General features: G+C 41.3%; 3 protein-coding genes across 3 annotated transcripts in view; all 3 read right to left on the bottom strand.

The window, feature by feature from the left end:
* LOC116397031 (1-phosphatidylinositol 4,5-bisphosphate phosphodiesterase beta-1-like) overlaps positions 1-15,166 on the bottom strand; it is a 47,564-nt gene that overhangs the window by 28,623 nt on the left and 3,775 nt on the right. The gene's annotated exons all lie outside the window — the stretch shown is intronic.
* Positions 5,057-8,790, bottom strand: crls1 (cardiolipin synthase 1). Its single transcript, XM_031872225.1, has 7 exons — positions 8,189-8,790; positions 7,219-7,356; positions 6,991-7,120; positions 6,796-6,881; positions 6,613-6,681; positions 6,176-6,267; positions 5,057-5,565 (listed from the first exon to the last, which is right to left on the bottom strand). Exons 1-7 carry the CDS (start codon positions 8,624-8,626, stop codon positions 5,472-5,474), a joined length of 1,047 nt encoding a protein of 348 aa, XP_031728085.1. The 5' UTR covers positions 8,627-8,790; the 3' UTR covers positions 5,057-5,471.
* The window catches only part of LOC116398163 (DNA helicase MCM8-like), a 6,499-nt gene continuing 372 nt past the window's right edge, over positions 9,040-15,166 (bottom strand). Inside the window, exons 2-16 of the mRNA XM_031874228.1 lie at positions 14,952-15,150; positions 14,713-14,798; positions 14,280-14,425; positions 14,017-14,091; positions 13,773-13,908; positions 13,659-13,689; positions 13,398-13,535; positions 13,163-13,223; positions 12,960-13,040; positions 12,461-12,656; positions 12,132-12,345; positions 11,833-12,042; positions 11,608-11,684; positions 10,699-10,888; positions 9,040-10,531 (exon numbers count right to left, since the gene is read on the bottom strand). Of these exons, the coding sequence (XP_031730088.1) occupies positions 10,418-10,531; positions 10,699-10,888; positions 11,608-11,684; positions 11,833-12,042; positions 12,132-12,345; positions 12,461-12,656; positions 12,960-13,040; positions 13,163-13,223; positions 13,398-13,535; positions 13,659-13,689; positions 13,773-13,908; positions 14,017-14,091; positions 14,280-14,425; positions 14,713-14,798; positions 14,952-15,150 (1,954 nt within the window). The 3' untranslated portion in view covers positions 9,040-10,417. The remainder of the gene's footprint in view (positions 10,532-10,698; positions 10,889-11,607; positions 11,685-11,832; positions 12,043-12,131; positions 12,346-12,460; positions 12,657-12,959; positions 13,041-13,162; positions 13,224-13,397; positions 13,536-13,658; positions 13,690-13,772; positions 13,909-14,016; positions 14,092-14,279; positions 14,426-14,712; positions 14,799-14,951; positions 15,151-15,166) is intronic.

The following is a 15,166-nucleotide window of genomic DNA, read 5'->3' as shown; positions in this document are numbered from 1 at the left end:
CACACACACACACACACACACACTTGAACACACCCCAGTCTTCACCAGCAGATCTCTGTGCTGGGAGCTTATATAAGGGAGAGTGGGAGGCTGAGAGCTATTTCAGGACCAGAAAAGACGCAAGTGTGCATGTGTGTGTGTGCATGGCTATAGTACCCATATGGATTTGTATTGGTGCAGCTGTGTGTGTGTGTGTGTGTGTAGGCCTGCTGTAAGAACTAGAAGGACTCTGATTCAATGGGTTTCATAACCAGTCAAGTTTGAGATGAAGTATGGCTCAGAGAGTCAGTCACACCCCGGAGCTGCACACACTTTTAAAAAAAGGCAGCGATCCCACAGAGCTGCGTAGCAACTGGAGAAATGCCGACATGTTTACTGGTTGTAGCACACCAGACGTGTCAAGTGCACCCGGATGTTGTGGCAGCAGCATCCTTCTGTTAATTGCAGTCTTGTCCTGAATGTTCTGATGTCTTTTGGAAACAGTTTAAGGGCTCCCTACTTTCTCCTGAAGCTACAGTCCTTATAAAACCTTAAAAAGACATGTTGCTGCTGAGCTCTTTGGTCCAGAGTGAAGTATCTCCTCAAACACTGGATGGGTTCTTATGAAATTTTCCTAAAACATTCATGATCCCCCACAGGACGGACTCTAAGGATTTTGATGATCCCCAATCTGTGTTGCTGTGTATCAACATAGGGCTGAAATAGACTGACTGCGCTCGGAAAGGTTTTCACATAAGAGTTCACATATGTGTCGGACCAAAAACCATTAGCCATTTCAAAGTTATGCTCTCTAATCAGGTAAGATGTTTTTGAGGAGAGTGTTGTAACAAAATAAAGCAACCAACAGTGTACAGAATGTTTTGGTTTCAGCAACAAGATAATGGGTTTCCGAATGTATAACAAGTGAATTGGAGAAACGTAGAGACAGCTTTTTGAGTTGTAAATGGAAATAAAGGTATAAATGCCGGCTTTGGCATTTCCATTTGAAATTCCCCTGAGACGCTGCTGAGCAGAGCCAAGCTTGCTTCAGCTCTGGAGGAGACGGGATTCTCTCACATGATGCACGATGGACTGCAGCAGTGAACGGTAGCCGGAGGGCCGTGCTGACAGGAGCGTACAGATCCAGAGTGTGTCCTTGTTAGTGTGATTCAGCCTGTCTGTGGGTTCTGGAGAGCCGGGCTGTGAAGTGTGAAGGCACATTTGGCTGCTCTCGCCTCCATCACTAAATCATCTGTATCACCGGGTTACTGTAAACTGGCCTCATGGTCTCAAAACGAGGACGGTGTCTGGAGGTCTAAATCTTTTTTTTTAAAGCACAATCAAGTTACACAATAACAGAGGACCAACGAAGAGTCAGCAACACAACACAAGACAAGCCATCGAAGCACGTTATAGACAGAAATGCACGATCATATGTCACGTTTTCTCTCTGCAGGCTCTTTGTGGCACGCTTGCCTGCAGCTTCTCTCACTAGATTGCAGTTTTGAAGCATTTCAGTAAGTCAATAAAACACGTTACGGGACATTCACTGACACCACAACCGTTTCTCTCAAACCGCCAGAAGCTGATAGTTTGCACACATAATCAATACCTTTAAATATGAACATTTTCATGACAAGCAAATAAATTGTATTGATGTCTTGGGGGGAAAAAAGTCTCTTGATGGCGTTTGGAACAACAACAAAAACCTCAATGAGAAAACTACGATTATTTTAAAGTTAGCTGCTCCTTTTTAACCACATACATTTGAGGTTCATGCAGTCACACTGGTTTAACAAAACACTGCAGCAGCAGAGACATTAATAACTACAGGAAGAATTATTTATTGTAAAGTAGTAGCTACTGTTTTATGAACAAACCACAGCTAAATAAACATATTTATTTAATCTGGTTTATATTTAATATATATATATCTATATACAGATATACCTGTATATATCTATATTATATATATTCATTTTATTTGCTTTATCCTAAATGGTCTGTTTTTTATTACTTCACTTATATATTTTAGAATTTACTGACATTTTATGCCTAGTTTTTTGTATATTTACCTTGTTTAAATGTGTTGCATTTGACTTTTATAACACACTTTGAGCTACATTTCTTGTATGGAAAGAACTTTATAAATAAAGTTATTGTTATTATTATGAAGCTGTGACCACAGAGAAACCTTAATACTGGTAATGTTTTATGAATCAATTCAACATAAACGGCAATGAGGTAATTGATATGAAACCATCTAAAGAGTTTCTATGTGGTTCTTCCATCTAGTGGTTGAGAAAGGCCTCATAGTGGCTTCCTGTTCTCAGCAGGGTCAAAGGGCACCAACGGGGAACAAGACTTAAATCACATTCAGCGCGAGTGAGTTTTGATAATTTAGCTAAATCAGAATAAAGTCCACTACAAATGTCTACATACATTTTAGTTGTATCTCCGTCCTCTGGTGTGTGGTCATATTATTAAGTATTTATTTATTTAATTGATACGTTAAAGTGGTTTTAATGAAACTCGGCAGGTTCGATTGCTATTTTACTGTACGTTAAATGCTGCATATGAGCAACACTGAAATGTAGTTTTGGTCTTCTGCTGACTCGTGACATAATGCCTCCAGCTGCAGCTATCACCGCTGTGGAGGCAAGATCATCTAAATCCCAGACACAGTTAAAATGGTTCAGGACATATGAACAGAACTATAAAAGTACTAATATTATGCAAATCTAAATGCCGTCGGCAATAAATGAAACAGAGCTGCAGCTGATGTTTATTTTCTTGTTAAAAATAATGAAAAACGGTCCTCAGTTTTTCAGACCCCACGGCGAGTTCTTCAAATGTCCCACCGACAGTCAAAACACAAAGATATGAGATATTTATAGTGATATCAATCACAAAAAAACATCGCACTGAAGGAGCCGGAACAAGTCGATTTTAAGCATTTATTGCAAGAAAAATGCTTCGTATGATTCTCAAAATGACATGCTGGTAAAATTGCTGAACATATTAATGGCATAATTGTTTCTGCTCTACCAAATAATAATAATAATAATGTGCAGCTTTAGCATAAGCGAGAGGACTCAGGACCCCCAAAATAGATCAGGTAACAAAACCCTTCCATTTTACATTCAATCTACTGAAATATGAGGAGAGAGTGAGAGTCATTTCCTGAGACGAGGGCAGTAGTTCTTCTTGAACATGACCGGAAAATAACATGTACATCAACAGAGCAGTGTTTGGCTGATGGACTCATGATTACAAGAGCTGATGTGATTTTAGAATATGAAGGAAGTTCTGAAGAACGACTCATGACTTTCAGAAGTGACCAAAACAAATATGAAGTCACGGATCAAATCTGCACGAATCTAAGCATGTTAAGTTCAACAATTTATTTTGACGAAAAAGTCTCTGCTAAAGCCATGAGACTGAATATTACCACATCTTGTGCTCTGGACTAAAGTTGATATGTTCCAGCTTCAATTCATGCATCAATCTTTTATACTCTAAATCACAAAAGGAATAAAAAGAGCAGTTGGATTTATTTTAAGCTCTCATCTCAGAAGCACCGCTAATTAAACCGCTTTCCCCAAACACTCCATGAGAAGCCTGTGGGGCATCATCCTGAGCTTCCAAATTACACACACTTCCAATCTGTGTTCTCAAAATATGGACTTAAGTAACCATCTCATGAAAGCTAATAAAAAGCACAAGAACTTCTCTATGCACTTATTTAATGAGCGTAGGTATCAATTTGTTCCCAGTGATGGATATCTCATTTTAGAACGAGACGTTTTAAATGATTCGTCGAGAAGATAATGAGCAGGCATCCCACACAAGGCCACGACATAACAACTCGCACACGCCTGGCAGTCATCGGCATGCGGTCAGCAATGAAACCGCAGAAAACAAAGTGGTGCAGGAAATAAGTGGGAGAGTTGAAAAAGGTCACGCAGCGACGGTTTCCCTCATCGCACTAGTTTTTCTTCTTGAGGGGGAAAAACAAGCGGCGGCGTCGGATACAATCAGCCACTGAACTCCAGGTGTAGCTTGTGCCTCTAAAATAACCTCGGGCTTATCGATCTCCAGACTGGAAGAACTTGAAAAGGAGCGTTGAGGCATTTGTGGTTCTTTTGTTTTATTGTAACAGTGAGCAGGGAAACAAGCAGAGGATTCAGGTACGAGAGCTGCACCTGAGTGAACGCAGCGGTGCTGGAACAAGGACAGAAAATGGACATACTTGTTTTAAGTCTTTTATTTAAAACTAATGTTAAAACATTTGTAGCTGGCTAGCTAGCTCAGGTGTGATGTATTATTTTAAATTGAATATCTTTAGAGGTTTGACTGTATAAACTGGAATTACCACCTCATGCTTGTATGCCGTTTACTTCCACGTCTGTCCAAAATGTCATCACTTCATCCTCTCACAGTGACCTTTAACCACCTCATCAGTTCATCCTTAAATCCAAATGGACATTTTTTTGCCATTGTTGAAGAAATTCCCTCCAGACCTGAGATATTGTGTTGACGAGATTTGGCAAAATGCATAAACGTAAAGACAACCTGAAAACACAACACCTCCGGCCTCAACCAGCACGGAGGCAACACAATCTAAATCCAAGAGTAATCAGAGTATTTCACCATTGAATAATCTGTTTGTTTAGTCTCATGTCTGAAAATAATGAAAAAACGATCTTCGGTTTCCCAATAATCCAAAACAAAGATTTTAGATATTTACAGTGATAAACACATAAAAGAAGCAAATTCTCACACTGAAGGAGTCAATTTTAGGATTTTTTCTGTGAGAAAAATACTTTCAATTATTTAAAATTGACACAAGGGTAAATCTTCTATTAATGTATTAATAGTATAATTGATTCCGCTCTACTAAATAAGGATAATTTGCTTTAGATCCGGACCAAGACGGTGTGCTGGTAGCGTGTCATCACATCTTTATTCCCATTTTTTAATCCTTTGGTCGCTGATCGGATGGACGGACCGTCAGATTTGTGTCTCGTGAGATTAAACATGCGTCTGCAGTCAAATGCACAAAAACACACAGAAGCAGATTTTCTGTTTTAATCAGAAATCATTGGTTTACAAAAATGACAATCATGTTGATGTTGCAACCTCTTGATTGAAAAACTAAGAAAAAATAGAAGCTTTTGCCGGATTACTTAACATGTATGTTTGAGAGTGTGTGTGTGTGTAAGGTCTATTTGTGATTGCAGTTTCTATCTGTGTGCAGGTGTCTCTAGTCCACAGCCGGTCCAGTGGCAGCGCTGCTGTAGTGTTGCAGTAGACCATCTGCGGCCATGGTTGGTTACCGTGTGTCATTGCCATGACTGTCACAACTACTTGGTTTCACAGCTCCTGGCCAATCGTCCGTCTGTCCGACTTTTGCCACGGCCGCTCAGTGTCTCTACCGGAACCGTTCGGTGCTTTTTGCAATGCTTTCTGGGTGTTTTCTCGTGCGCTTGCTATGGTGATCTGGTGTTTAGCACCTTGACAGTCTTGCGGCCGTAGTGCCAGTAGCTGTAGCCTGAGGCTGCTGTTGTCACCGCTGTTACATACCTGCAATATAATACAACACAAACTGTAATTCAGACACCTGGTCAGCTTATTGGTCAATTTAGTTTATTTTAAATGTCTACAGCATCATTTTCACCAAGTTTTTATTGTTTGAGTTTATAATGATAATATTTAGTTTCCTATTAACTTGTATGTAGAAGCTGACTGTAGTTTAAGTAGATGCTCACGCTACAAGTTGGTTTCAGAGGCTTTACGGTTTTGTCGTAAACCTCCCATGAAAAATAAAAAAATAAAATTCTGATGCCTCTTTTATTTCAACAATCTGCTGAATTTGTATAGAACTGTAGGTTACTGTGACACAATCAAATGTTTGTCCTGAGCCGGAGCTCCTCTCCACATCTCTCTGAGCTGGAGACAGAAATGAGTCAACGCTCTGAACCTGAACACTCTGCTGGAACAAACAGCGTTTATGTGCTTCACAGAGATTAAACATTGTTCTGTTCTAACCACGACACTTAAAAATAACGGACATTATAGATATTAAAGTCAACTGGATGAGACCTGCATATGTAATAATATATGATAGATGATATAATAGTATAGTAATACAGTATATTACTATATGTAAAACAGTGTAGTGTGTGTGGTTTACCATAAGCCCTGCAGCAGGACGCTGTCTGTATACTGGAAGACTGGAGCAGCCAGAGAGGATGCAACCAGAAGGAGCTGGATGGCCGTGTTCACCTAACAAGAACATACACAAAGTCAGATCATAATTATATACAAAACCCTTAACATACACAGACTACCTGCTTCTCTAACAAATCAAGTTTGGCTAATTATTTTTTGGGAAAACCTGTTGTGCATGTGACACGTCTCTTGGCTGGTTCCAAGAACAAAACAACACTTTTTGGCAGCTAAGAAGCTCTTGCCAGCCACCATTCTCTCCAGGTATCACAATAATTCATGCAGAATTCATGGTGGAGCCGTAAAGGAACATTTTGACAGAGAATTTGAATTGTGTTAGTTTTTGCATAACAGAGTTTAACAGGCCAAGTATTATGGACTCAAGGGGTGGGGGTGCTTCACCTTGCTGAAGAGTGTGGGCTTCAGCTGTGCTGTGGTGTAGCAGGGGTTAAAAAACTTGCTCAGGGTCACCTGGAGGAAAAAGAGACATTCATATTATTTCTCAGCTAGCGAACATTATAATCCAGAGTACATTACCCTTACTTCAGTCAAAGTGTGTTTAGAGTGAAATGTAAGGTGTCTCACCGGTGGAGGTACAGTTTTGTATCTGACCCAGAAGACCGCAGCTATCAAACCGATGTCTCTGGAAATCACTAGAGCGGTCAGCAGAGCTAAAACAGAAGAAACACGATAAACAATCACGTAATACACACTGCAAGTAAATGGAAAAACACTTCTATTCCATCATTTTCTTCCATACTGACATTAAGAATACAATACCTGGTATGAGTTCAGCATAGGTGAGACTGACATATAAAAAACTGATGAGAATCTTGTCAGCCAATGGGTCGAGAGCGCTGCCCAGCGCAGACTTTTGAGTCGGCCACGTTCTGGCAATGTAACCGTCCAACTGAGAGACACAGAACGAGATGGAGACATTTTAACAAACTAGTAAAACAACATCATTTTGGAGGCCGTTGTGTGTGTGTGTGTGTGTATCTGTATTACCACGTCGGTCGCTCCGGCCAGTGTGAACAGAGCCAGGCTGAGGTGAAAGTGCTGTTGGATGATCAGGTGACCCAAGAATGGAGCCAGCAGAATCCGACTCACACACAAGAAGTTGGGGATTGTCCACGGGTTCTCATACTGCAAAGAAAAACAACAACAGATGTGATGCTGTTAGTAGAGACATTTAGTAACATCAACACAGCAGGTAAATCAGACTAAACCTAAAGTTTGGTACAAAGAGAGTGCTTCTGTTCGTCCTCATCTTCAACTAAAATGAAGATCGATGAGTCAAAACGCAGAAAGATGAGAACAAAGAAAAAAGTTTTTGAGGCCAATATTGATATTTGTGTTACAAAAGTCTGATAATGACATATCAGCTAATTACTAAAACAACAAAACAAACACATTTATGATTTTCTTTTACAATTTACTAGCTAAAAATAACACTTCTTGTGTTCTTATACCTTTCACATTTCTGTAATGTAATTTCTCCTGACTTGCTATGTGCGAATATCAGCGGATTACTCAGCCCATCCTATCAGACTAGCTCTGTATACTGTACACCTTTGTACTGCTGAACTTGATCCATTTGTCCTTCTTTATGCTTCTCCTTAATCGCATTTCTAAATGTAATATTGTACTTGCTCTACTTCATCCATTTGACAGCTTCCTGTTACTTCTTGTATATATTTTACACACAAGTGCATTGTTATAAATCTGTCAAGCTGTGCCTCTACAAGCATGCATCAGTAACAATCCTATGATATACTTAAATATAGTTATATCATAATGGTAATACATTCTTCTGCACAATGAGCGCATGGAGTACATTTAGATACTTATATTTCTGAATACAGGCCGTACTTGTACATTTACTAGTAGTATTACATTGTTGTACTGCTAATGATCTGAAGATCTATATTACTGAACACACTTAAACACTTCACATGTTTACAGTTACTGTACTCACCAGCTCTTTGAACTTGAAGAGCCCTTCTCCCGGTATCGAATCCCCGGCTTCATTCCGCTCCTCCACCGGAGAGCTCTCCGGTGTCTCCTTGGTCTTACCGCTGCAAAGCCCACGGGCACTCGGGGACAGCAGCAGAGACCGGAAACGTGCCACCGACCTCTCGTGACCTCCCCGGGGCAGCAGCACGGTTCCTCGCGCGTGCCAAGGTGTCGCGTTGACCTGCTGGAGGAGGATCCCACTCCAGCACGCGACGCGGCCGTCCGTACCCTTGACTCTGCAGAGCCACGAGTCGCAAACCGGGGACTGTTTCATAGGTGTGTAGTCGGTGACAGGTGTGTATCTGTGCCGCCATGACGCACCGCGCGCAGACACCAGACAGCGAACATTAGCTGCGTTGCGGCACAACGGCCCGGAAATCTTCCCAAAACACATCATCATTATCTTCACGAGCCCTCCGTTAACGACCGTCTGGTCTCGTGCGGTCCGTTACCGTCTTCATGACGAAGTTTCAGCCTGTAACGGTCAAAGAGCCGACGGGATCATAGCTCGAGACAGCAGGCTGCCATGTTGCCGTAAAGTGACACCGCACAGGAAGTCGTAAACTCACCAAGACTCTTATTTTGAAAATAAATTATCTTTTAGTTCAGACAGATCAGTTTTTATACCAGCAAAAGAAAAGCACCATATAAGAATACTTTGATAAAATGACACCATAGTTATCAGTTCTTAGACTGATAATAAAAAAGTAAATATTTAATGTATTCTGGTATTTAAATTGAAAACTAGAAGCATTTGAATCACTGTCAATAATGTAAAAACAACAAAATGCTGAGATTAACAGGACAATAAAATAATTTATTAACCAAATGTTTAATATTTACTAATAAAGTGCACACCATACAAAAAGTAAACAGAAACTGGGGACAATAAAGAGCATTTGAGAAAGCTTAAAGACAAAAATGAGAAGCCAATAGTGCACACTTGCAGGTTTTTAGATCAACATACTATAGTGCGATCAATACTGGACTCTTGAGAACATTTTAAAATGTGGTAACAATATAATGACAGCTTAATACTGCATCAAAACAGATCTGCATAACAGGTAGGGAAGGTAATATGAACGCAGCATCAAAAGCTTAATCTCGGATAAGCTTCCTGCTTCAGGCATTGATGGTATAAAATGTTTAAATGGGCTACGATTTTGGATACTTGCTCTGTAATTGTTCTGTGTTTGAGAGACAATCCCAGTGGATGAATGCATCGAGCAGCGTGGTTCCACTTCTATTGCTGAGAGCAGCATAACACAGAAACAGCTCTACAAAGTGAGGACACACTGGAAGCAACTGTGCAAAGAACATCTACCTCTATCAGGCTACTAAACACAGAGAATGTATACTTATATAAACACGTCATTTTATGTACATTAAAACAATTACTCCTAAAATACAGTAATTTCAAACTGTAGTCAAAAAGTATTTCTAGAACAAAGTCACCTGTGTGGAAAACATAAATGTACTTTAATATTAGTCATCTATTTATCATTTATCTAATATAAATATATCTCGTCTTCTCTCAGACATTCAGCACATTGTCAAAGACTGACCTTACTTTGAAATATTAGAAAAACTAAATTCAGCTACAACTGTTTGAATCAGTAACCATGTACTGTGTAATACATGTACACTGAAAGCAAGGTGTACCTGACTGAGTACACTAGTTTAAAACCAGATAGTTTATATATCTTTACTAAGATACTAGTATCTTTGGCACTAGATTGGATTTGCTTGAAGTAGCTTGAGTAACGTTTGTAGTCCCACGTAACTGATGCATGTACAACCAAATCACAAGTAGGATAAATAACACCATGTTGAATTTGAAGCTTTTTGTGCGAGAATAGATGCAGACTAGTTCAGCAGAGATGTGCGAGTACTGGAGTCAGTTGATCTCAGTTCCTCTTTTGAGCAGGAAGTTTGTGTTCATTTAGGAAACATCCAGTAGAGAGATGCCGCCTATGAGGTTTGAGTCGATAGCTGATCCGTCCCGTCATTGTGAGTTGTTGTGGTCGTTAGTCTCCTCAAAAAGGTTACACAGTACTCGGCTGGTTGGTGGTTTGGTGACAGTGGTCTGGTTATGACTTCCCCCTTTTCTATAAAAAGAGACGCTGTTCATTCATCCTGAACACTGACCTTGTCAGCAGGAAGGAGCAGGTGTGTGGTGTGTTGTCAGCGATCAGACAGTCTGCAGCTGGTACAGCTTGGCTCCTTTCTTCAGGAGGAAACCTTGTTCATTCAGGGAACTCACAAGACCTTCAAAATCCATCACCTGGAAGGAGTCAACCAATGACTGAATAGATCATCCAGCATGCATACGATTACAAAACTAGCTAATTTCTCACAGATTGTATAGAAAAATGACATGGATGCGTTTGTGGCTCTCATGTTTGTAAATCACGTTAACTTGACCGTTTTTATCAAGTGAGTGAGCATTTCTGTGCATCTAAGAGCTTTCACCTTGATGTTCATTTTGTTGGCCACAGATCGAAGCGTCTGTAGGTCAAACTGCGTCTGATTGGTCCTCTGAGCGTGCAGGTGCAGTGCGTTGACCAGTCGCTTTGCAGCGCTCCGCTGACTCATGCCTGATCCGAGCTGAGAGCGCTCAAAGTCCAGATTGCCCAGACCATCTGAATATGTATCAGCCAGACTGAAAAACACACACACACACACACACACACACACACACACACACACACACACACACACACACACACACACACACACACAGGGAGAGAGAGAAATTTTCATTCCAAAACAGATAATTCAACAGCAGAATGTGATCTTGATTTTCTGTTCTGTTCACAGTTATCAGATCTGTAATGGTTTTGTAGGAGTATATTGCAGTGTGCTAGAATTAAGAAAACAGCTATTTATCATGCTGCAGGGAACATAATGGAACTTCACATATTTAGATACAACTGTTACCGCTGTAAATCCATGTTTCCTCTCCCTAAATCTCTTAAATTTACCATTTAAGTTAAGTGACACACACACACCAGAGCTGAAATATTTTGATAATTAATTAATCGTTTATCCCAAATAGTACCTGCTTCGAGCTTCTGGAACTACAGGACTTGCTGCGTGTTTGTCTTATGTGATAGTAAACTGAATATCTTTAAGTTTTGGATGGCTGTTCGGACAAAACAAGCTATTTGAAGAAGAGATGCAGCGATATCAATTATTCATGATTCAATGCAAAGTACTCGGGACAAAAACAACAATTTAGAAAAATGATACGCCCCTTAGTGTGTAAAAGGTCTTTAAAACGAAGACCAAATGATATTAGATTTGTTCTAAAAAGATAATGAGAGTATTAATCTACAATGTAAATGTGTTAGTTGCAAACAAAGACTCCTGTAGTGTCACCTGTGTTTCATGATCTCCACCACATCTTCAGCATCACTGTTGGTAGCCGTCTCTCTGAGCTCCAGTCTGGCTCTTGCCTGCACAAAAACCAACAAAGGTAGTACTGTGACAATAAAAGAGAAAATGGTTCCTTTTGTTCGACAAGCCTGAATCTAAGGCAGAAAAAGGGTTGTCGAGTGTCTTAATCCATGACATGTTGTTGGGTGAGCACATAAAGACACCTACCTCAGTCAGTCGGATTAAAGACTCCAGTTGTCGTGTGGTGATGGGTGTGGAATCAGCAGAGTGAGCCTGAGAACGCAGTGACAGGTAGAAGGTCTGAAGAGTCTTTGCTGCTTCGGGAGAGAGCGAGGGGTGGACGTACTGACGAGCGTAGCTGATATACTTCCTTAACAAAGACACCGGGATGGGGTCGACGGTTTCACCTGCCGGGACCTTGACACAGATACACGTACATTACATGAATGCTAATTATTCTTGACGGATATCACTGTACACTTTGAGTATGTCCCATTTGTTTTCACCTGCAGACGTTCAGACAGCGGCATGTCCGAGTGATCCAGCAGGATGGAGGTCTCTAATTCATTGTTGGCCCTGGTCACTACGGCACTGCTGGTTCTGCCTTTTCCTGCCCTGTTCGCCATGATGTACTCTGACAGGTGGCGGTCATGCGACTCATCTGGGATGTCCAGGAGGAGGAAGATGACATCGAATCGAGAGAGAAGCGCTGAGCCCATTCTAAAGTCAATAATGCACAACTGTAAATACGAGTAAACTATTGTATATTTACACAGATATATACGGTAAAATCCTCCAGCACTCAATTAACTTACTGGCCGTTGAGCTTACTTACTTCAGATTTTCAGAAACCGTCTTGCCTCTGTTGTAATGTCCTCCAATGGGGTTCGCAGCAGCTACGACGGACGTCCTGGCAGGCAGAGAGGACACGATTCCGGCCTTAGCCAGACTCACAGTCTGCTGCTCCATGGCTTCTAGCAGAGCCTGCTGTTGGTGGCCCAGCTTATCAAACTCATCAATGCAGCACAGGCCTAAAGAGAACAGACAGAGGAAGAGGACCAAAAGAGAATGAGGCCAAGAGAAGAAGACAATGAGATGGAGAGAGAGAGGAAAAAAAAAAAAACAGAAACAAGCTGGAGTGAGAGAAAGCATGGATCTCCAATTCTGGTGATTTCTCAGATTTCACTTCAAGGTTATTTTTAAGTTGGGCACAATATTTAGGGAGAGATGACTTCAAACAGGAGCCTGACCAATACTGGATTTCTGGGGCCAATTGTTATCGATTATTAAAATAGTAAATTGTGCGCCAGCAATTCTTCCACTCTCTTTCCTACCTTGGTCAGCCAGAACCAAGGCTCCGGCCTCGAGAGCAAAATCCCCGGTTCCTGACTCTCGGGATAAACTCACGGTTAGTCCTATAAAAGCAAACATTAAAAATGTAATTCCCAACTTGATTATGTTGCAACAGATCTGAAAAACTGTCCAGAGAGTAATCACCTCCTGCATAACTTTACAATAGCACTTTAAGATTATTTACCTGTGGTGCTTGTGCTGTTGCCACATACATAGATTCCTCTGGGAGCCACATTACACACTGCCTACACACAGGGCACAAAGAATATACATAAGTATTATGATTACATGTACCCACTGAAACGGGCATTACAACCTCACCTAAAGAGTAACAAAATAACATTGTTACCTCTATTTTTACTCATCTCTGCCAGGTATAACTGCTCCATTTAAAGTGTTTAGTGGGTTTTCTGTGTTACCTGCAACATCTGACTCTTCCCCAGTCCTGGGTCTCCCACCATCAGGATGTGAGGGTCTCCTCTGACTGGGACGCTGTTCTTGTCTGTGTGTTTCTGTCTGCCTCCAAACAACACCAAGGACAAAGCAGCTTTCACCAGCTTGGGACACACAAGAACACACGATGTTGGCCTGAACTCAACAAATATCCCTTTGTAACCTCTGATGAAAATGCTGTTGTGGTTCTTAATCTTGTTAGAAGTGCAGCGCACCGCACGTCTCACCTGGTGGCCGTAGATGACGGGACACAAAGACCTGAGAGACATAAAAGTACAAGTTGATATTTAAGATGAAGAATGGGAAACCAGTAAACATATTGTGGGTAATAAAGATCTTACTGTACTATAAGTCTCAGCAGGTCCGGCTGTGACTGGATCTCCTGGATGGCATACAGCTCCTTCAGACTGAACTCCTCCCCTCCAGAACGATCTTCAAGACACCCTCCTGACCCCTGACCTGACTTGGACCTGTGACCTTAAGAAGAAGAAATAACACCGTATTGCTCTGTTAAAAAAAAAAAAAAAAGAATTTAACATTTAACAACTCTGTCTAACTCAAGTGCTAACACGAAAGCGTCAGTACCTTTGGTGTTGCTGACTGAAGTGGCTTCAATGTAGAGGAGGAACATACACTGATCCTTGTTCCCCCGGGAAGTTCCTCCATACAGAAAATCAGAGTGTTATGTGAGAGGCTTGTTTGTAGCCACTGTGACAGGTTTATAGTTTATACTGTATATACAGAAATAGATTTTTACATTAAACTAACCACTACTAAAAGGCAAAAGCGTACTCCAAACTTAACCTCAAACTTAAGAACGTGTGTGTGTGTGTCAGTGTGTTTTGTACCATCGTTGGTCACTCTGACTATGCCGGTCACAGTGACTGCGTCTCCAGGGACGCAGCTGTCACAGAGGTCGGAGGTCAGGTGACACTCCACGGAGCGCGGGATTCGTCCAGTCTCCCTCTGCTCTCCGCCCATCAACTCCTGCACCCTGGAGGAGCACACAAAGGCAACGTAATGTAAAATGAAGTATGTAAATGGTGACTCAGGTTTGTTTTTTTTATATTAGAATGCGTTTCTCGCAATATTCTACGAAAAGATTTTGTGACACTGGTGATGACGTACGTTGTGTGAGTCAAACTTATATCTGATGTATTTCAACCAATGTCTGCCCTGCTTAATCTTTCTGATCTTAATTTTAATATAAAAGATTTAAATCTGTGAAGTCTTGCCACAGTTTTTCACTGCTGATCAGTTAAAGGCACATGATGTACTTACTTGATGATCTGGAAGTCTACAGTGCGAGTAAGAGGGGAGTTCCGGATCGGAGCGAAGGAACGACTGCGACAATCAGGCTGGAGGCACTTATTGAGAAAAGACACGTATGCACACATTAGAAGTACAAAATGAATGTAAGTAATGGTGTCAAAGACGGTTATGTGTGTATGCTATGGAAACCTGAGAGTAAAGAAGAGGTGTTGCAGGAAAAAGAGAGCTGAATGTGTGTGTGCTCATGCCTTTGTGGGTGTAGCGTATTTCCCCTGCTGCAGAGCCAGAGACTGCATGTGCGAGCTGCCCAGACACCTGAAGGCCATCCTGGTGCACATAGGTCTGATATTGCTCAGTCTGACCACCGTTCCCCTCACACACACCAGCCGCCCAAACACACTGGCTCGCAACGTCCGCAGCGCAGTCAGCGGTTCATAGTTATACAGCCTGTGGACGAGTTACA

This window comes from Anarrhichthys ocellatus, unplaced genomic scaffold, assembly GCF_004355925.1.
Source record: "Anarrhichthys ocellatus isolate YVR2014 unplaced genomic scaffold, GSC_Weel_1.0 scaffold3, whole genome shotgun sequence".
In the NCBI taxonomy this organism is placed as follows: domain Eukaryota; kingdom Metazoa; phylum Chordata; class Actinopteri; order Perciformes; family Anarhichadidae; genus Anarrhichthys; species Anarrhichthys ocellatus.
The sequence above is the reverse complement of the archived record's forward strand: the minus strand, read 5'-3'. Positions and strand labels throughout refer to the sequence as shown.